The sequence below is a fragment of the Leucoraja erinacea genome, chromosome 20, assembly GCF_028641065.1.
Source record: "Leucoraja erinacea ecotype New England chromosome 20, Leri_hhj_1, whole genome shotgun sequence".
In the NCBI taxonomy this organism is placed as follows: domain Eukaryota; kingdom Metazoa; phylum Chordata; class Chondrichthyes; order Rajiformes; family Rajidae; genus Leucoraja; species Leucoraja erinaceus.
Window position 1 is genome coordinate 20,659,357 of NC_073396.1, and position 23,048 is coordinate 20,682,404.

Below are 23,048 nucleotides of genomic sequence, written 5' to 3' on the forward strand. Positions count from 1 at the left end.
GTTTAGCATACCGTGGTGAGATGTGCTTCCTGCTCTGGGCTGCCTTCACAGTTGTGTATTTTGCAGACTATTGCCAAATCCTAGCGCATAATATTTGTACATAGTAACATACTAATGATCAACTGGTGTAGATATCAATATAATATGGCTAATTGCAAAGACGTAGACTAGTGAATCTCCAGAAGGATATTCTCACATTCTTCAGGGGATGTGGGGTTCACAGGCTTAGCCAGCGTGTAATTGCCAATCCCTCGTTGCCCATGGGAAGGTGGTGGTGGTGAGCTGCTGCCTTGAAGCACTGCAGTCCTGGAGGTGTGCATACTGATAGGGAGAGAGTTCCAGGATTTTGACCCAGCGATAGTGAGGGAAGGGTGATATATTTCCAAAATATAGAAACAAGGAACTGCAGATGCTGATTTATACAAAAGATTGACACAAAATGCTGGAATGACTCAGCGGGTCAGGCAGCATCTCTGTAGAGAAAGGATGGGTGACATTTCAGGTTGGGACCCCCCGGTTAATCAGTCTGAAGAATGGTCCTGACCCGAAACATCGGCAGTTCTTTTGATCTTAATACATCTGAGTGAGAAGGCAGATAAGGGCTTGGTTTAATATCATACCCACAAAAATGCTCCCCTGACATTGCGGCACTCCCTCGCTCCTCCATCCCTCTCCCATCATATGTCACACAAAGCGTGGCATAAACATATATGCCCTTATCGGCTGAGAGTGTATTGCAGGTAGTTCTGCTATCATGCCATAGATGTGTTACTACAAAACCTTGTGTTATAGAAAATTGCATTGTAAATTAATGGGGGGGAAATGGGATTAAAGGGCTAGGTAGTTTCAGACTTGCGATAAGTTTTTTTTTGTCTCTGCGCCATTTTCAAGGTGAGAAGGACCAAGTCTAAAGGAGATGTGCAGGACAGGTTTTTTACATCAGAGTGGTGGGTACCTGGAACACACTGCCAGAGGTGTTGGTGGAGGCAGATGCCATAATGGTGTTTCTGAGGCTTTTAGATCGGCAGGGAAAGGAGGGATATAGATCATGTACAGACGGAGGAGATTAGTTTAACTTGGCATTATGCTTGGCACAAACCTTGTGGCCTAAAAGGCCTGTGCTATACTTTTGTATGTTCTTAAAAATAAAGGTCTTTCCAATAGCTATAAGTTTATAGTTTTACTTCCGCAAGCCGTTGCACTGTTTAATAAAGTTAATAAAGTATGTCATTGGAAGCGAATGCCTGTCAGTTTGTGTTGAAATTTGCAGACTGTGTTCTTAAGAGACAATAATACCTGGTTACTGCGGGGAGATTACAGGGGACAGGCTTTTTCCAAGACGGGTGATTCTTCTGTTTATATGTTCATAAGTTGTAGGAGCATAATGAGGCCATTTGGCCCATCAATTCAATCATGGCTGATCTATCTTTCCCTCTCACCCCATTCTCTTGCCTTCTCCCAAAAGGTATCCCCTGATACCTTTACTAATCAGGAATCTGTCAATCAAAATATCCTGCCTTCTCCCCATAATCCTGATACCCTTACTGATCAGGAATCTGTCAATCTGCGTCTGTAGCAATGAATTCCTCAGATTCAAAACGTTGTCAATTTACAACGTAACCTTTAAATGGTTCTCTAATTCGAGATCAAAATCATATTATAACTAATTATAGCAGATCCACCTGTCCTCAGCAGTGGTTGAGACAGGTAGAATGACACAATTTAAAATACTTTTAGACAGGAACGTGGCTAGGAAAGGTTTAGAGGGAAATAGGCCAAAAGTGGGCAAATGGGACTAGATTACATGTGGTATCTTGGACGGCATGGGCATTTTAGGCCGAAGGGCTTGTTTCCATTCAGGGTAGTACTTCAGAATCAGGTCGACGTGCAGGAGATCTGCTGGAATCGGAGAAAGAGTAGTGCAAGATGCTCTCAGAACTTATGTCGGAGAGAGGCGGAGAACATATGTTTAGGAGATTTTACAATGGCGGAGTGAAAAGGAGATGGCATGGTGGTGCAGCGGTAGAGTTGCTGCCTTATAGTGCCAGAGGCTCTGGTCGATCCTGACTATGGGTGCTGTCTGTACGGAGTTTGTTTGTTCTTCCCGTGGGGTTTCCCCGGGATCTCCTCCCACACTCCAAAGACATACATGTTTGTTGGTTAATTGGCTTGGTATTGTAAATTGTCCCTAGAGTGTGTAGGATAGTGTTGGGATAGCTGTCATCATGGATTCGGTAGGCCAAAGGACCTGTTTCCACGCTATTTCTCTAAACTCAACAAGGAACTGCAGCTGCTGGAACAGTCAGTTAAAAATACACAAAGTGCTGGAGGAACTCAACGGGGGTCAGGCAATGTATGTAGAGGGAATGGACAGATGACGTTTTAGGTCGGGACCCTTCAGGGATTTTCAAATCATTGCTTATATCTGATGAACCTGGCAGAATTATTTTTTGAGGGATTATTTATAGGGATTTACAGAAGATTTTCGATAAAGTCTATCACGTGTTGGCAGTCTGGGGTTTTGGAAATGATGCAAATTATTGACCTAGCTCAGAGGTTGGCTAAACGTTTAAAGACACAGAATATCGGGCAGGAACTCAAATGGCAAGGCGTGAGCATCCGTATTCAACAGGAAACATTAAACTGCAAAGGAAATATTTTTGCCAAGTGGATGGAGCAAAGCTTAACAAAAAGGCCAGAACAGACTATCTTTTAGATGGTGAAAAACAAAAAAAAACAATGTAATCTTAAGAAGAAAAGTCAAATATAATGTTGAACAAAAGACAAAGTGCTGGGGAAACTCAGTGTCCCATCTATGGAGGGGGACATTTTGAGTCAGGATGATTCTTCAGAATTTCGTTCTCCTTCTTGTAGCACCTAGCTCTCGTTTGCTTTGTGCACTGGCCCTTGAAGAGGGGCATTGGGCGCGGTTTTCTCAGTACGGGCGGTGCAGACCAGATCCACTCTGTGATCCCACCAAAGATCATGGCGGGGACTGCGTGGAGGAGACCGGGGATGACGTCGTCGGCTACCACGTACTAAGCCGCGCGTGGCTGGCTGTGGCCCTGAAGGGCGGTGCTACTGAGGGGTGGGCGTGGCACGCGCGCAACGTGCGGTGACCAGACGGGGATGACGTTGCTCGTTGTCACCTGGTGCGTCGTGTGGCCCCGGAGGGATGGGCGTGGCTACCGAGGAGGTGGGCGTGGCAGGGACGGTATCTATGGTGCCGAGCAGGCAGGAGGTCACCCGTTGTCACGTGGTGCGCCGCGCGGTAGGCGTGGCCTCCGAGCGTGTGCCGAGCTATAGGATCTTTGGTGCCGAGCAGGCACAGATGACGTCGCGGGCTCTCCCAGGCTGCGCCGCGGCGGGCGGCTGGGGTAGCTTTGAGGGGGCGTGGCCTAGATGTGCTGGCCACGTCCCCGGGCCACGTCGCCCGCTGCCGCCGCCGCCATTTTGACGGGGAGGGCTGTGGGAAGGAGGAGCGCCTCTGGTCTCGGCTGTCGGACGGCACTAACCCGGTTCATTTGCTTCCCACCTCTATTCCCCTTCCGCTCGCTCGCTCGCTCACTCACGCTCGCCCGCCATGAACATCTTTCGGTTGACCGGCGACTTCTCGCACCTGGTGGCCATCATAATCCTGCTGCTGAAGATGTGGAAGACCCGGTCGTGTGCCGGTAGGCTCGGCGGTCGCCCTGTTTCCAGGGAGAGGGAGGGCGGGCGGAAGGGCATTTACCGCGCTATATTAAGCCTTTATCTGGTTTCATTTACAAAATGCGCTTAGAACGACGGCGATGGCCGCCATTCGGCGACCCACGGTAGGCCTGTTGCTAGGGTACCTGTAGGGCGCCCGACGGTCCCCACCCACCCCCATCTCCTTCCCTGTCTCCAGATGTTGGCTACTGCTGGCCAGTTGCATGTGCTGCCCTTTTGGACCCTGTTGTGTGTGTCCTTAGGCCTGCGGTCATTTATCCCATCAACATCCCTTTGTAGCGTTTGTTGACCGCGCAAATCAGCCAACGTTTAAGTTAATAATGGCTATGTACACATAAAATAGGTGCAAGAGGTCATTCGGCCCTTCGAGCCAGCACCGCCATTCAATATGATCATCCAAAATCAGTACGTCGTTCTGCCCCCCCCCCCCATCCCATGATTACCTTAGCCCAAAGAGCTAAATCGAACTCTCTTGAAAACATTCAGTGAATTGGCCTCCACTGTCTTGTGTGTAAGGATTCTTTGCAAGTTTGCAAGAGGAGAATGCAGATGTTTCCTATACTTTAATGCACAATTCTGCTTATTTCATGCTTACAGCCTGGAGCGATGAGTAATTAGTGATTGTTCGAATGAATGAATTTTGATTTGTTATTATTCCAGGCGTTTTATTCTTGCACTTTCCTTCTCTCTCCGTCTTCACTCCACCCCTATTGTGTGGCCGTCAGTTTTGACGGTTCGTCCTCTGACGTGGCAGGCGCTTGTAGGTATGCTGAGGGAGTTGTTTCTGCAAAAGATGACGGACAACGAATGAGATCTTTTAACTTTGTATATGGTTTAGTATTTACTCATTTAATGTTGGTTTGGACTCTACGATGAAATTGCAAACAGTGTTGCTGTGTTTGCAAATCTACCCTTTGTTTCCCCACCATCCCTCGAACGCATGCGTGTATATTGCATTCTTTCTCTAAAGTAGCGCTGCTAAAATTAAAAAAAACACGGAGACTTTTAAGCGTTTGAGCATTATTTTGCGCCGCTCATATTTTTGACAATTATGCCAAACCTTATTGTTCATTGCACTTTCTCAGCACTTTGATACTTTTATTCCCCCGTTAAAATGAGAAATAATCCTTCTAGAATTCCTAATTCTGATTGGTATCTGTCAAAGTGGGCTATTGTAAACCCTGTAGGCTGCAAATCAAAATGTACATCAAGCAGATGCTGGCTTACCTGAAAAGAGACAGTGTTGGAGTACCTCGACGGACAGGCAGTATCTCTGGAGAACATGGATAATGACATTTCAAGTCTTCAGACCAAATTAAAGTATACTGAAACCTCCATACATGTACTTTAAATATGTGCTTTCCCTTATGCCAAGCTTTGTCTGGGGTCTCCCAGTGAGTACTATTTAATTGATGAAAACTGCACCTGTCAGTGCAATAAGCTACTTACTTGGCCAAGGAAGTCTGACCAATTAAGCGTATTGGTTTTCAGAGTTATTTGTAGCTAAGTGGCTAGAGTCCCAGTCCTTGGTTATATGAGGACTTGGTAGTTGCCTTAACATCTGATCACCAGTGACAGTTTGTTGTAATTGCCTTACTGCTGTACCACATTGTTTATAATACATTCTCCCATTGATAAACAAATCTCTGTTCCCTGAATTAACTCGGTATTCATTTATTTTACCCATCCCACTATCTCAGGCATTTGTTCTTGGACATTTGCAGCAGGGGTTAGTAGCCTGGCCTGTATACATGTAGTCTTCTAATGATAAACATAAAATGTAGTAACTCAGCTATGCAGCATCTCTGGAGAAAAGGGATAGCTGACGTTTTGAGTCGAGACCCTTTGAATGACATTCCCCCAGCTATTACAAGTCAAGATACCTAAACCTGTGTTCGGCCTCAGTATTTAAATTAGCATTTTAATTGAATTTTATTCATTTAAAAACTGGAAATTAGCCGAGGGTTTCAGTGACATGTCTAAGTTAATCTACCAAACTCTCAAAACGAGTCATAGGATTCTGAAGATTGGAAATTGTGTACGTTCCAAATTCTAAAGGGTTTTCTAGTCTACTTATATATATACATCATTAGGCTCTGAGCAACCATTTTAATGTAATGACCTTTTAGCTTCATAGTTTTCCCCATTAGTTTTAATAATATCCTAGCTGGAAGGACTGTTCAGAAGTCTGAGAACAGAGAAGCTGTTCCTGAGTCCGGTGATTCGTGATTTCAAGCTTCTGTATCTTCTGGTATGCAGGAGCAGGGAAAAGAAGGGACAAGTCTTTGATTATGTTGACAGCTTTTCTAAGGTAATCTGGTGTAGATAGAGTTAATGGTGGGACCTTTGGTCTGTGTGATGGGCTGGGCTACATCTCCAACTCTCTACAATTGCTTGTGGTCTTGGGCAGATTTATCTCCAAACCAAGCTGTGATGCAATCCAACAGTATGCTTACCATGGTGCATTGGAAACTTGCTGAATTTCCTCAGTCTTTTCAGGAAGTTGGTGTACCTATTTGGCATGTGCTTTGACAATGGCATGTCTTGTAAGATGCTGTATAAAGGTGTGTCCAACATTCAGCTTGTGCACCTCAGCAGAAGAGCTGCAAAGCTCTTAGCTGGTGTGCACAAAGACATAACTTCTTCAAGGACAGCACGGGTGGGTGATGACAGTACAGCGTGCAATATCTCATGCTGCTGGAGTAGAGAAGTTTTAAGGCACTGTGGAACTACAACACAGTCAAATAACCCAGTCAGACTTCAATTTGCTTTATACTACCTGTACAACATGGATCACTTGACTATTGAAGGAATAATTGCTTTCACAAGACGTTCGTCCCATTGTCTGAACTAGAACTCTTTAAAGCAAGAAGATCAAAACATCTGCTTTGTTCAATTGCAAAATATAACAAATGGGAAAACACAAAACAAAAAGTTGGAAGTGCTCAAGCAATCAGACAGCATATTTGGGGAGAAACAGTTCTGATGAAATTGACCTGAAATGGTGTGTTCCTTTCCCGGCAATGTATTTTGTACCAGCTGCTTTTGCTTCCAAACGTTAAAATGATGTCCGTATAAAGGTAGACTAGAAAGCAAGCAGATGCGTATCCCCAACAGTTTTCTTTCAACACTGGATACTGATGGACAGTATGATTAGGTTAGTCTACCCTAAGTGCATCTGTGAAGAGCTGTATTGCAATTTGCCAGTACTAACTTTTCCAGTGTCGTCCAGCATGTAGTTGAGGGTAGCATCCTTTTGGAGAGGCGCTGGTTGCTTCCTGTCCTTTTGTGAGACATGAAGGCGGTACATATCATGGATAATCAATGTTTGTAGTTCTTCATTGTATCTTAAAACTTCTCTACTCTGGCATCATAGTGACATTGCACACTGAGCTGTCATCACCTACCTGGGATGTCCATCAGGAAGTGCGCACACACAGGTGTCTCTGTCTTTACAGCTGCTTTTTATGTCATCATCTACAAACTCAAAGCACATTGTATGCACCTGAGTGCTTTACCCAATTATGTATAGAGTAAGGCTAGCCATTTAAAAAAAAAAGACACAAAGTTCTGGAGAACTCGGTGGGTCAGGCAGCATCTCTAGAGAACATGGAAAGATGACTATTCAACCCGAGACATCACCACTCCCATGTTCTCCAGAGATGCTGCCTGATCCTCTGAGTAACTCCAGTACATTTTGGTGTGTAAACAAACATCTGCAGTTTCTCGTTTATACCCATTGTCTTAAATGCCTCCTGATGAGTTCTTTGATCAACCTGTGTGGGAAAGAACTGCAAATGCTAGTTTAAATCGAAGTTAGACACAGATGCAGGAGTAACTCAGCGGGACAGGCAGCATCTCTGGAGAGAAGGAATTGGTGATGTTTTGGGGCGAGACCCTTCTTCAGATTGAAGAAAGACCTCGACCCGAAACGTCACCAATTCCTTCTCTCCAGAGATGCTTCCTGTCCCGCTGAGTTACTCCAGCATTCTGTGTTTATCTTTGATTAACCTATTTGCTTGGTTGGCACTTCTTGTCCAATTCTTCTCTTTTGAAGCCTATTCTGAAGTAGACACCCATATTGAAGCAATGGCCAAGAGAGCACACCAATGACTCTAGTTCCTTAGAAGACTTAGGAAGTTCGGCATGTCTCCAACAACACACATCAACTTCTACAGATACGCCATAGAAAGCATTTTATTGGGATGCATCATGGCATGGTTTAGCAAACGGTTCCATCCTAGACCAAGGCCATCACACAAACCAACCTCCCCTCCATTGACTCCATTTACACCTCACGTTGCCCTGGCAAGGCCATCAGCATAATCAGGTACGAGTCGTACCCTGGTCACTACCCCTCATCCATCAGGCAAACGGTATAGGTGTGAAATTGCACACATCCAGATTCAGGGACAGTTTCTTCCCAGCTGTTATCAGCAACTGAACCATCCTACCAACAACTAGAGAACAGTCCTGAATTATTTATTTAAGAAGGATCTGCAGATGCTGGAAAATCGAAGGTAGACAAAGTGCTGGAGAAACTCAGCGGGTACAGCAGCATCTATGGAGCGAAGGAAATAGACAACGTTTCGGGCCAAACCCCTTCTTCAGAATTATTATTTACCTCATTGGAGTCCCACAGACTATTTTTGATCGGACTTTACAGGCTTTGTCTTGCACTAAAAGTTATCATGTTATTCCCTTGATCATGTGTGGTGTGGCGGCACCTATCGGCAGCGGCTCGACTACGGTCCGTCTCTCTTTTAAAATTTTTTTGTCTTGTTAAATGTACGTCTTGAGTCTAGTTTTTATTATTTAGCTGTATATGTGGGGGGGTGGGGGAAACCGTTAGTCTCTTCCCTGTACGGGGACACGACTTTTTCCCTGTCGGGTCTCCGATGTCGTTGGGTCTAACATCGTGGAGCCAGTGGCGGCCTCCGGCCTGGACCAACCTGAGGGCTCCAATTACGGAGCCTGCGAACCTGACATCGCGAAGCTGGCCGTCTTCGGGTCGGGAAGAGCTGTGGTGGCACGCGGCTGAGACCCGACTTTGGAGCTTCAGAGGTTCCGGCCGCAGGCCCGATGGACAGGATCATCGGGAGCTCGCAGGTCCCTGGTGAGAGCTTTTCGGAGCTCCCACCAACGGCAACTTCCCCTGCTGGAATTGTGGGGTTTAAAGGACTCGGAGAGGGGCCTAGCATGGTTTAAATGGCTATGGGACTTACCATCGCCCGCCAGGGGCTTTAATATCTGGAGTCCCAGTTCGCCTCAACGCTGCAGTTGGACTGCTGGACCGCGTGAGAAGAACAAAGGGAAGAGATAAGACGCCTTCCATCACAGTGAGGAAGTGTTGGAGATTCACTGTGATGGATGTTTGTGTAAACTGTGTTCAGTGTGGGTCTTGGTTTTTTTTGTAATGTAAGACTGTAGAAAATGCAATTTCGTTCAAACCAAGCTGTTTGAATGACAATAAAAGGCATTCTATTCTATTCTACGTATCTGTATGCTGTGGATGGCTCAATTGTAATCATGTATTGCCTTTCGGCTGACCGGTTAGCACTCAACAAAAGCTTTTCATTATACCTCGGTACACGTTACAATAAACTAAACTCAAACTCAATTGGAGACTTAAAGCAATAGCCCCTTCCTAGACATAACTAATAGTTTTGATATTTTGGGTTGAGATCAAAACTTCCGTCGGTGCAGTGTTCCTTTCCATTGTTAAATGTGTATTTGTGCATTTGTCAGTTACAAAGGACAAAGGACAAAGGACATTTATTGTCACATACACCAATTATAGTAGTAGGCCCCTCTCGGTTATGACTGACCATGGGTGATGCATCCTGGTCGAATGCAAGCCTGGGCAATGTCATATGGAGGACAATTGGTGCAGTGAAATTTGAGTTACCATGCAGCACACAAATAAGATAAACACAACACTATAGAGTTTAACATAAAACATAAAAACATCCCCCCCACCGCGGAATCAACGTTTCCCACTGTGAGGGAAGGCAACAAAGTCCAGTCATCTTCCTCCCATTCACCCGTGGTCGGGGCCTATCGAGGCCTCCGCAGTCGCCGCAACGGCAGCCCGATGTTTCAGGCCCTCTCGCCGGGATGATGGAGTTCCGACGTCGGAACGGAAGAACATTCTCAGCGTCTTGGAGTTTCCAAATCGGCCGCTTCCTACCAGAGACCGCAGCTTAGCTGCAAGTGTTAAGTTTTCCTTTGGCAGAGAATGAAAGGAATAGATGTTGTCTTGGTGATGTGTTAGTCAAAGGTTATTCTCTCAGCCTTGCAACTGCGTTATGACTGGATTGCATTACAGATTCCTTCAAGGGTTCTCTGCAATTCCTTCATTTGATCTGTGATTCTCCCAACTAGTCATAGAACTATAAAGCATGAAACAAGGCCATTGACCATGCCAACCAAGATGGCATTCTGTGCCAGTTCCATTTGCCTGCAATTGGCTCACAGCCCTCTCAATCCCTCCTATCCATGTCTGAATGTTTTTGAGAAGTCATAACTGGAGCTGGTGTTTATCCCTCAAAACCACCGACTTTTCTCTGCCCCATTTTAAACATGTCAGTGTTGTACCCTTGCACAATTAGTTAATCATCTGTTGTCCCATTTGGAAATGTAAACAAAGCACACATATCACTGTGCCATAAACTGCTTGGACAATCAATGTGGAGAGGCAAATCACCTACGTCTAATTGTTATAATGTCTGTACAAACGGACTATATTGAACAGCTTCAATTTAATTGTCTTCCAAAATCAGAACATCAAAAGTCTGTTAAAATAATTATTATTTCTGGAAAACATGGATAGGTGAAGAAGAATTCTAACCCAATATGCCACCTATCGATGTTCTCCAGGGATACTGCCTGGCCCGCTGAGTTACTCCAGCACTGTCTTCCCTTGGTCTTTGCTTTGTCTATCTTATCTTGGTAAACCAGCGCCTGCAGTTGCTTGTTTCTATAATTCTGATTGCTGTGTAGCTCGTATTTACCAAATCATCTGGTGTCATGCAGTCTGTGTTTGGTTACAATGGGAAGGCTCTTTATTAGGCTCCATGTTGGACCTCATCAAAGCAGATGTGGCAACTTTCTGCTACGTATACTTAGGTTTAGTGATTCTTTGCATGGGAACTCGTCATAGTTTCCGCCCAGTTCTACAAGGTGTGGTGCATAATGTGTTGGCAGATCCGTGTGTTGTCGTGGCAGTCTTCCTAGGGGCAACAGCTTCACTTGTGCTCCTCTTCTGCCCACAAACCATGGTGCAGGTGTGGTGGGGTGAATTTATTTGATAATTGTTCCAAAGTAGCAAAGTTCAACCTGTCTATGGAGTAGTAAAGTGGATTCCCAAATGATTTTGGTTTACATTTATTATTGTCACTTGTACAGAAGTACAGTGAAAAACGTTGATTTGCATGCTATCAAATCAGGTAATGCTATACATAAATACAATCAAGCAAAATTCAAGTACAATAGGTAGAGCGAAGGAGGAGCTACGGAGTGCAGAATATGGTTCTCAGCATTATAGTGCAACAGTTTGAGACTGATGTCTGCAATGGGGTGGTGGTAAATCAGACAGTACCCTAGCTTATCTAAGGATTGTTCAGAAGCCTGATAATGGGAAGAAGCTGTCCCTGAGTCTGGTGGTGCGTGCTTTCAGTCTTCTGTATCCCAGGCTTCCCGACGGGCAGCGGCTGTGGACTGGGAACGCGGCCGGAGGCCTTTATCGCGGCATCCCGGATCGCTGTGTAGAAGCCTGGGTCGGGACCTTGCGGGTAGAAGCCCGGGTCGGGCGAAGAGGCCGATGGAAGCCGGGGCCTGGGTCAGCACCACGGTGAAGTGGGGTGTCGACAGTAACGAGGCCTCGGCGGCAGAGCCTCGCCATGATGGCGATACCTCGCGGTTCGACCCACGGTCGATGAGCGCGGAGGATCACCGTGAGGGGGGGATGGGAAGAACAATGGAGGACCTGGCGTGGGGGACCGCCGTGAGGGAGGAGGGGGGAGAACAATGGACAATGTGGGGGGGGGTCAATATGAACGTGGCGTGGGGGAACTGTTGGGGGGGGGGGGGCGGAAGCAAAAGGTGGTTTGTAACTTTGTCAGCATCGTAAGTGGCCACTATTTGTATACATTGGGTATGCAAGCATCTCACTGTGCTTAGCCACATGTGACAAAGTATCCCTATTCCTAGTAAGAATGTGCAGAAGAAAGATTGCCTGGGGTGGGAAAGGTCTTTGATTTTGTTGGCTGTGTGACATCATTTTTCAATTTATTAGTTGGGAATTTTAATTTTGGACAGGTTAGTAGATGGTCATTATAAAAGCATGTGAGCAGTGTGATTTGTCATGTTGCATTAAGACTGGCAGTAGACCTCATGGCCCCTGAAGCGCATCCTGCTTTTCAATAGCATTGTAGCTGATCCAGTGTTTAATGTCACTGTCTTGACTGGTGCTTATGTTGGTCATCGAATTTCAGTGGCAACTTTTGTTCCTGGGTTAAGCAGTTACATTCCATTTACCTATTCATATGAATTAAGCGTAAAAATGAGGGTGTTGATGATTGCATTCTTGGAATGGGAAATTGGAGTGAATCAGTCCCATGATTTTACATCAAAGAGCTGAGGATTTCTCAGATTCAATTTAATTTAATTGTCATTGTCAGTGTACAGTACAGAGACAACGAAATGCATTCTCCTTCATGATCTGGTCAACTGCCTTTAGCAACGTTAGAGACAAGACTGCAGATGCTGGAATCTTGTACAAAACGCAAAGTGCTGGAGGATCTCAGTGCATCAGGTAGCATCTGGGGAGGGCAGAACCCTTCAGATTCCGTCCTTACCTCATCGCTCTTGTAGGAGCTGGATGGGACTTAATTGGCTGCTGCAGTAGTAACTAATCACCACAGTGTGCCAGAAACATTTCGTCGTGAGATGAACAATATGAATGCTTTCTGTCACTTTGGGTTTTGTAAAGGTGATAGTTCTCATGATGTTTTAATTAGAGAGTTTGACTTTATTGGTTAAAAGAAGCACAGTGGTTGATGATTCTCTTGGTTTTTGAGTATTAGCAAGTTTTGTGCAATTATCAGTTTCCTGGGGTGGTGATGACAAAACGTATTCTGAATTTAGTTGACCGGGTGACATAATTTGATCATGTCAGCTTGCATTAAGTTTTCCTTTCCTCTCATTTGCACTTGGATGGGTGAAAAGCTTTTGAATGCCCCCTGAAGCATGGGGGAAATTGCATGTAGTTCGGCCTTCAATCTGGCTGGGGACGGTTAATGCTTTTGTATCGGTGTGTCTGAATCCAGTTCTCCTTGTGCTTTAGCTGCCTGCTGTGGTCAAAATCTGTCCCACCCTTGCTCTGTTGCCTTAGTGGTCCATAACCTTTGCAGAAGAGGGTTCGATTTATAATCCAGAAGGACACTTTTGCTAAGATGGAAGCCTTGAACTTCCTGGGAGCTCTTTGCCGCATTCATTCTGACTGCTTGGTTGGTTCCTGGCAATGTGCCAACTTCCTGTTAATTTCCCAGCTGTTATTTGTGAAGAGGAGAAAAGGCAGGTTCCAGACAATTCTCTCTTTTAAAGGGAATCAACAATATATTTGAGTTTTTTCTAATGTGTTTTAAATTTAAATTTAGTCCTTTTTAATACTTTTCTACGTTTGAATGCCAGATAGAGGCGTTCAAAATGAGATGCTTTGACAGCTGCTTCTCTGGCTGTGTGTCTGGATCAGCTGTCAAACATTTCTACGGGTGGCTCCTGCCATTGTACGGGGAGAGGGCCCCGTGCCTCACACGAGCTGGGTTTGAGGACCAAGTTGCTGCAGGATGGCTGAATGGAAACTTCCCACAGGCTGGATGCTGTGCCTCGTTGGCCCAAGCCATACTTTGTTATAGGGCTGTGAAATCTATACATATTAACCATAGATCCACTTTTAAGCATTTAAATCTTTAATGTGCCTTGTAGAGTGTGGATTTGAATAATGGCAGATTTTGCCATCTCCTAATCCCAATTATCAGACTTTACAAGTGTTGGGAGTGCTCAGGCCTGTGGGGGGGGGGTTTAACTGGGAATTTTGTGGAGGTGGGTGTAAAGCCTTGGAGGGGGCATTCAGTTATTTTTTCAATCCTCTGAGTGAGAGTAGGAAAGGGAAACCTAATGATGACTGACATGTTCACACCATACCATCCTTAAAATCAGCTGCATTCACAATATAGAATTCACACAATATACAATTCACTGCATTCACAGTGCTGGAGTAACTCAGTGGGCCAGGCAGCATCTCTGGAGAACATCGATAAGTGACGTTTTGTGTTGGGAAACTTTCAGACCCTTGTTTCTACATTCAGAATATGTTTTATCAACACCACTTCGGAAAATTAACCAATGTAGAAAAAGTGCTAATACCCAAATAGATTTTATTCAGGCAGCCACTTTGGAAATCTACTAGGGTATAAAACAAACCTGATCCAACTATTGCCAGACTAAAACCACCTGGTACTTTTTTTCCCCCTGAAACACGATGCCCACAGTTTAATTCTGTCTGCCATACTTTAATGAGAAGCCAATGCACTGAATGCATTATGAATTGTCCTATTTGTTTGCAGGTCAGCCTTATTGTAGAAAGTATAAAACTCGGGGCTGTTTGGGTCCATGCTATCCTAGAGCCCTTCAGTGCAATTTCATCTCTTGCCCTGCAGGCCATGGTTCTTCACACACGTCCAGGCAGTGCCTCCACTACCCTTTTAATAATTTCCAGCCCCCACCATCCTCCAAGTAAAAATAATTTTCCTCATCTCTAAACCTTCTGCCAGTTTCTTTAAAACCAACCAAAGGTTTTTGATGCTAATTCTCGGGAGATGCATGCTTCCAATTTGCTGTTTCTGGGCTCCTTGTATTTTATGCAAAACACAAAGTGCTGGATGAACACAACAGGTCAGGCAACATTTGAGGAGTAAATGGATAAGCAAGGTTTCGAGAAGGATAAAACCCCGAATTGTCATAGATGATGCCTGACCTACTGAGTTCCTCCAGCACTTTGTGATTGATTAAGATTCCAACATCGGCAGTTCTTGTGCCTCATTTAAATCTCCCCACAGCATCCTTTGTTCTGCAGAAAAAGTTTCACACTCCAATCTTTCCTCGTACAGGTGCAATTTTCCTGTCTCAGCAGCAACATCTTCTTAGATCAACTTTGCATACTCTAGTGCAACTGCATCTTTCCTACAATGTGGTGACCAGAACTGCACTATTTAAGCTGCTACTGTATTAAATTACACACAGGTTGTGACAGAGTTCTGTTTCTGTGAACTGTTGGTAACCTGAACAGTTCACATGTTGGAAATGTGGCCGCGAACCAACTCCCATGCAGTGAGCAATGACTGCAGCTGTGCATAGGCAGGCAAATGCCGCCCTCCCAAACGCTTGTCCGTAAGTATGGCTGTACACAAGTCAAGCATTCATAATCTTGCTTTAGTATTTTGTCATGGTAAATAAAATATAGTATACCTTATGCCTTTATAACCACTTAACTGACCTGTCTTGCCTCCTTTATTGATATTGGTTTATTATTGTCATGTACAGTGAATCTTTGGTTTGTGTGCTATCCAGTTAAATTAGATACATGAAGTACAATCAAGCCATGCACAAGTACAACGGGCAGTGCAAAGAGAAAAACACAAGTGTGTAGCATATAGTTTATAGTATTGTAGCCTTGCAGTCACAGTGAGGAAGTCCAATGTCCACGATGAAATAGGGTGGAAGATTGAGACAATACCCTAGCTTTAAGGAGCATGCTAAAAGCCCTCTCTCCATTCATACCGCTTGATTGCTGCCAATTTATTCCATACTCACTTCCCTTTTGGAGCTTGGAACATAGAACATAAAAATGCACAGCATTGGAACAGGTCCTTCAGCCCACAGTGTCAGTGACAAACATGATGCCTGGTTAAAGTAATTCCCTCTGTCTGCACATGATCTATATCCCTTTATTCCCAGCATATCCATGTGACTATCCAAAAGCCTCTTACAAATCCAGGCACCCACCACCCGCTGTTTAAAAAACATACTTGCCCACACAATCTCCTTTAAACGTTTCCCCTTTTACCTTAACACTATGCCCTCTACTCTTTGACATTTCTTGTATGGACATATAAAATAATGAGGGACATAAAGTTTTTTTTCTCCATGGTTGTGAAATCAAGAACTAGAGGGCGTAGCTTTGAGAGGGGAAACATTTAATAGGAACAGGTGCTGTTGAGCTGAACCTTTGACTTCCCTCATCATCAATTCCCTGCTCTATATTTTTAAAGCTTGTTTTGCCATTTACATACACATGACATGTTGACCATTTCTGCTATATTTCCCTGCCTGTGCTTATTTTCTACTTGGCACGACACTTAATGCCTGGAACTGTGTGTTCACAGAATGTAGTAGCCTTGGGAGTGTGGGGAAATAAATGGCACTATGGGCAGGGTGCATGGAAGAAATTAAACTTGACTGCTTTTGGAGGGGCATTTAAACAAACATTTGTCTTATGGAATGTTATTTGGATGTGAGCTGCATTTGATTCCTCCTCTTCACCCACCCACAGCCCTTATGGTCCCATGCACTCAGTTCAAACAATTCCATAACATCACTTTCATGGGCAAAAGTATATTCTTGTAGTGTGGCATTTGAAATTAGTGTTATTTTTCCATTAGTGACAAAGCACCATCAGCGAAAATTCAGGGACAGTTTCTTCCCAGCTGTTATCAGGCAACTGAACTAACCAACTAGAGTGGTCCTGATCTCCACCTTAAAGGAGACCTTTGAACTATCTTTAATCGGACTTTACTGGACTTTATCTTGCACTAAATGTTATACCCTTTATCCTGCACCTGTACCCTGTGGATGGCTTGATTGTAATCATATATAGTCATTTTTGCTGACTGGATTACATTAACAAAAGCTTTTCATTGTACCTTGGTACCTGTGACAATAAACCAAACTAAATCGTGCATTGTCGTATTTTGCTTACATCATGGTTATGGGTATGAGCTATTTTGCTTTTGCTTTTGAGATGAGGAGATGGTGGTGTTTTGCATTGATAACTCTCTACATCCACTCTAGCTTCCAATAGCACGATTTACTTGCCAGCTAAATTAGTGGCTCTGAAGTGCCAGGTTGTGGGGCATTGCTAGCCACCAGTGCCAGTAATGACTGATCTTGCTTTTCAACTAGTTGGTTTTGCAATTCATTTTGGTTTCGATGCAAGGAATTAACTAGTAATTTGGCGTTAAGGCAACAATTTCCTTGCGTAGCAACGTATGAGCCTTAATCCTTCAGAAGGTAAAGTTATAAATGCACTTGACTGAAGAATTTTGGCAGTGAGTAATAAGCAAATGATCTGGAAGTAGAAGTTGCTTTAATCAAGCCCTTTGATACTTCTGGGATGTTTTCCATGATGCAGTTAATTTGCAGCATTTTAAATCTTATCAAAATCTCTTGTACTCTGAACTATGTACTGTTGCCAAATGATTTATGTGGCGTTTACCAAAACCTCTAATCTATGCTCCTGCTTTAATGCATATGCATCACAACAATGCCTTTGGAACTGCTTGCAGTCGGCAGAATTTTGCATGTGTGCGTGTTTCGTCTCTGCTGGCACTAATTCATTTGTAGCTGGAAGGAAACCATAAATTCTCAGCTAGTTGCTCAGAGGCCAGAGACTATTGATGATTTTTTTTTAAAACAGTGCTGGTGTGGTCAAGAGTGTTTTATTGACATATGTCCCGAAATGGAACAATTAAATTCTTACTTGCAGCAGCAAAATAGATATGTAAGCATAGTACCGTCTAAACTCGGTAACTCAGCAGGTCAGGCAGCATCCTTGGAGAACATGGAGAAGTGATATTTTGGGGCGGGGCCATTGTTCAGATTGTCACTGATCATTTGCTTAAGCAGCAGAATTGCGAGGTATCCATTGTTGTTATTTTCATGTGTCTAATTCGGGAGTGCTGCAGATTCATCCAGTATGGATGCTAGGACTGCCATGGACACATCAGAAGCTACAGCCAAGGAAGAAGACAATTCTGACGTCATGGAGGACCCTGAGTTCTTGCAGAGTGTGTTGAAAAATCTGTCTGGGTTGACCCAATCAACAAAGCTATTCACAACTCCATGGGCTCCCTACAATTACAGATTTCAATGGGTGGTAAAAGGGGCAAGGAGGAAGAGAAAAACTGAGTGTGCCAGCCAGTGTTGGAGAGAGAGCATCATTAATCCAGATTTGTGGACAAAGTGGTTTAGTCTAGGGGCAAGCTTTACTTCGGAATAAATTCCAAAATATTTGCAATGACGATAAATCACAGAAGTGGAAAATGGAGGGTTTGGCTAGCAGTAAGGCAAAAGACCAAGTTCACTACTTTGTGCTGAATTCCAGCATTTTGCACATGTGTTTATTTCAGATTAATTTGTCAATTTTATTTCTCTGCTTTTGCTGAATGTTTCCACAGATTGGTGACCAGAGTAGTTCATTCTAGGGGTAAGCTTTGGGACTCAATCCAAGATATTCACAATGGCGATAGATTGCAGAAGTGGAAAATGGAGGGTTTGGCTATTGATATAGGAAATCCTTACAATTATGACAAAAATTCTTAGAAATAAAAAAAGCAAAGCAAACCAGTCATAGTCACAGATTCGGACAATACATAAAAACATATCACAATGCAAATGAATTATCCAAGAATGCAAAAATTGACATTAGTGCAATAACACCATTGGAAAAGAAGTCCATAGTAGTGCAAGAGGTGGTCTGTCGTGCTTTGTTGCTGTGGTAGGAGTTGGGTTGTGCAGTTCGTTTCAAGAAACTGATAGTTGTAGGAAAGTAGCTGTTCCTGAACGTGTGTGGTGTGGGACTTCATGCTTCTGTATCTTCTGCCTGACGGTAGTAGCATGAAGTGGACACAGCCTGGATGGTGGGGATGATAGGTGATGCCTTCTTGAGGCAGCATCTCATTTAGATGCTTTTGATGGAAGAGAGGTGCTGTGCCCATGATGGACTGGGCTGATTCCACCACTCTCTGCGGCCTCTTGCATTCTGCTGAATTGGTTGAAGGTGTGTTTGGATTCTCCAGCCAATTATTCAGCACTGGTGTTTAGCACTTGTCCAGGTACCCCGTCTGAGCCAGACCCTTGCATGGATTCTCTCTCTTGTAAGATGTTCTGTCATCAGCCTCAGACTCGGATCAATGGGTTGATGGGCCTGTGTAATTTTTATCCCTTTCGAGACTTGCAGAAAAACCGTTGAGTTCATCTGGAAGTGATGCTCATTGCCATTTCTTCTCTGAGAGCAGTGAGCGTGGAATTATTTACAGCAGGAAACTAGTTTTGTTTTGGTTTGGTGTGTACAGAGATAGTAGAAAATCTCATTTTGCTTCTTGTCCAGGCAGATCACACAATGCATGAATGTAACAGGGCAGAATGCAGGGTTATAGCAATGAATGAAATTAAAACAATTAAACGTGCAAGGGTCACGATAAGGTAAATAGGAAAATCAGGAATACAGTGTATGAGAGGTCCATTCAAGAGTCAGATAACGGTGGGGAAGAAGCTGTTCTTGAATCGGAGAATGAACAGAATTCGAGTGGTCCTGTGAAAGCCAAATCCACTACTTTTAGAATATATTTTATGGGGCAAGGGGGATTGAGAGAGGTGGAGAGACAGCTGGAAAAATGACTGATGGGGTATGAACAAGTTGAACGGTACATCATGCTTAAAGGAACAAATGGCTTTTTTAATCTTTCTATAAAAAAGATTAGATAATGAGTGTTTATTCGTCACCCCCCAATATGCGGGTTGTGATGCAATATGATTGTTCAAAGTATTCTCAATCTGGGCAATGTGGCTTATGGACAATGGGCCCACCTTTTACAAAGCCATAAAACCAGAGATCAGTTTAAACAAGAGTCCCGAGCAGAAACATCATCTGTCCACTTCCTTCCTTTAAGTCTGAAGAAGGGTCCTGACCTGAAACGTTGCCTATCCATGCCTCGTTAATCCTCCAGCTACACAATTCGCAACTTTCAAGCCTTTTGTCCTTTTCCTCGTGTGGATTTATCTCTGGCCTTTCTCTAACTCGCCTTAATTCACCTATGACCTGCCATGTTTTGTCCTGCCCCTCCCCTCTTCTAGCTTACTTTTCCCATCTCCTGCAATCAGTATGAAGAAGTCTCAACCCGAAATGTCATCTTTCAGTGTTCTCCATGGATGCTGTCTGGCCTGAGTTACTCCAGCACTCTGTCTTAATTCCACAATGTTTTTTGCACAACATTCCAGCCTTGTCTCCAAACCAGTGATCTTAACTTATTAGTTTAGTTTAGAGATACAGCACAGAAACATGCATTTCGGCCCACCAGTCCGCATCGACCAGCAATCCCCGCACACTTACGATCCCCGCACACATTGGGATAATTTACAATTATACCAAGCCAATTAACCTACAAACCTACGTATTTGGTGTGTCGGTATTTTCCATGGCATATAAAATTTAAAAAAAACTAGTGTACAGAAGCATTATTACAATTTACAGTGAAGATCTACTCAATTAATTGTTGGTGAATCTTTTTGGGGATACAGTGCACAAGATGTTTGTGTTATCAACAGTATGCTTGGAGAAATCACGTGATCTTGGAACTGTTGTTCTTCAAGCGTCCACCAGAGGTTCCACTGTCACATCTGGCTCTACTGATGCCAAACAATAGACACAGAGTGCTGAGTAACAGTGAGTCAGATGGCAACTATGGAGAACATTGATCGGTGACGTTTCGTGAAGGGTCCCAACCTTAAATGTCACATCCATATTCTTCAGAGATGCCACCTGACTTGTTGAGTTCAGCACTTTGTCTTATTTTTGTAAACCAGCATCTGTAGTTCCTTTGGCTCCAATTTGCTGTAAAATCTCAAGATTTGCCTACTTTTCAGAGGTTCTCCTCCTCTCTCTGGGTGTTCCGTGCTCTCTCTCCTCTAGAAGGGTCCTGACCCGAAACGTTACCCATCTATGTTCTCCAGAGCTGTTGCCTGACATGCTGAATCACTCCAGCACGGTGTCTTGTTTTGTAAACCTGCATCTGCAGTTCCTTGCATCTCCTCTCTCCTGAGGATTAATCATTTTATCTGGTCACTGGCAACATTAATGCATGCTTACAGCCATGTTAGATTATTTAAATGGACTTTTTCTCATCTAATAATTACCATGGTTCTGGTTTTCAGCGTAAGCAGTTGACACAAGATTAGTTGGGACTCTTTCATTAAGAATCTCCATTTATGATCTTTAAGGATCTATTACCACCAAGAAAGCGTCCTGAGCTACCATCTATCTCATTGGATACCCTTGGACTATCTTTAATCAGACTTTACTGGACTTTATCTTGCACTAAATGTTATCCCCTTTGTCTTGTATCTATACACTGTGAATGGCTTGATTGTAATCATGTATAGTCTTTCTGCTGACTGAATAGCACGCAACAATTTTTTTTTCGCTGTACCTCAGCACGTGTGAACTAATTAAGTCAACTAGTCATACAGCACAGAAGCAGGCATTTCAGCCTAACTCATCCATGCCAACCAAGATGCCCCATCTAACGCAGTCCCCTATATATACTACTAGAAAACATTAAGGTACATGGGGCATATTAATCAAGTTACGTAAGTTATAACTGATGTGGGACTTGAATGTTTTTTCTGTGTCTCTGTCCTGTTTCACATTGCTGTGTTTATTTCCCTCAGGTATCTCTGGGAAGAGTCAGGTGCTCTTCGCTTTTGTGTTTGCCACTCGATACCTGGATCTGTTCACGATTTTCATCTCCTTCTACAACAGTTGCATGAAGGTAAATTTAAGGCAGTAAGCCACATGATTTCTTCAGGAAACATTCTAACTTGTGACGTTTGGTACAGCAGAACCTTTTATAAAATACTTTCCAGCATGGTCACAATTGCCTTCCTATCCAATCAGTACAGCCATTTACTGTCCAGTATGTCTATTTTTCACAACAAAGTGATGGAAGATGTCAACAATCTTATTAAATGGTTCCTCTCCAATAACTCACACACTGGACAGTTTGTCACAGTAGAGCTATGCAGCATGGAAACGAGCCTTTCGGCCCAACTTGCCATGCTGACCAAATTGACCAACTGAGCTAATCCCTCTTGTCTATTTGGGTATATTTGACTCCAGATCTTGTAACAGACCTGGTTGTAACATAGCAGCCCTTGACATCAAGGTAAGGTGGGTGATTGTGGTATCCAGAACTCTAGGCGAAAGGTCTCTTCTGCTTTTCACATCATCACCTCTCTCGGAGAAGAAACCTCATTTTGGTTTTAAATGGCTTCCCCTCGGACCTGGACGTCCTGGTTCTCAAGTTTTGGTAGAGCTGATTTCACAGCCATCGAGGGAAAAACACTTAATGGCTGGAGAGATACCTCAGACAAAGGGTTGTAATCCAGCTTCAGTAAATAGTAGGAGATCCTTGGGCGGTGTTGTGGGTCCAACTATATGCTGCAGCTTCATTATACACACTCAACTTTTCTGATTCACGCAAAATGTTGTCCCATTCACGGTTCCTCAGAAAATGCGGTCCTCGCGTGCGATCCAGAGTGTTTTATTGTCATGTGTACTGACAACGGAATATGAAATTCTTACTTGCTGCAGTATAACTGGCCTGTAAACATTAACCTATAACTGGCCTGTAAACATATATTAATATATATATATGTATATATATATATATATATATATATATATATATATATATATATATATATATATATATGTTGTGTGTATATATAAAATATTATATTATATATATATATATATATATATATAATATAATATAAATATATATATATAAAAAAATCAAACAACACCAAACCAATCAGTCTCAGTACTACAGGTGCACAACCTTTTATCCGAAGATCCAAATAACGAAAACCTCCGAATAGCGACATTTTTTCAGTCCTTGAAGAAAGGTCCTTGAAAACGTTCACCGAGGGCGGCCCGCAGAGGTGACAGCGGAACCTCCGGTCGGTCCTCGAAGAAAGGGGAACTAAATCCCCATTCATAAAAGAGAAGGTGAGGGTATATTGCGCGGGAGGGTTAATAATTGACAATCTGCTGCTGCCTGCCCGCTGAGTTAAAAAGTTCCCACGGTAGACTCACGATACACAGTGTATCGTGAGTCTTGCGTGGGAACTTTTTAACTCAGCGGGCAGGCAGCAGCAAATTGTCGCTCCCTTCAGTTTCACCCCACCTACACCCTTCTGCTTCCCGGCCATGTGTG

The 23,048-nt window shown here is 43.7% G+C and overlaps 2 protein-coding genes across 2 annotated transcripts in view; both read left to right on the forward strand.

The window, feature by feature from the left end:
* Positions 1 to 3,651, forward strand: part of LOC129707120 (otoancorin-like) — a 36,308-nt gene extending 32,657 nt beyond the window's left edge. Inside the window, exon 27 of the mRNA XM_055651910.1 lies at positions 1 to 3,651. Coding sequence (XP_055507885.1) covers positions 1 to 104 — 104 coding nt within the window. The 3' untranslated portion in view covers positions 105 to 3,651.
* The window catches only part of kdelr2b (KDEL endoplasmic reticulum protein retention receptor 2b), a 27,999-nt gene continuing 8,375 nt past the window's right edge, over positions 3,425 to 23,048 (forward strand). Inside the window, exons 1-2 of the mRNA XM_055651577.1 lie at positions 3,425 to 3,674; positions 21,499 to 21,599. Coding sequence (XP_055507552.1) covers positions 3,584 to 3,674; positions 21,499 to 21,599 — 192 coding nt within the window. The 5' untranslated portion in view covers positions 3,425 to 3,583. The remainder of the gene's footprint in view (positions 3,675 to 21,498; positions 21,600 to 23,048) is intronic.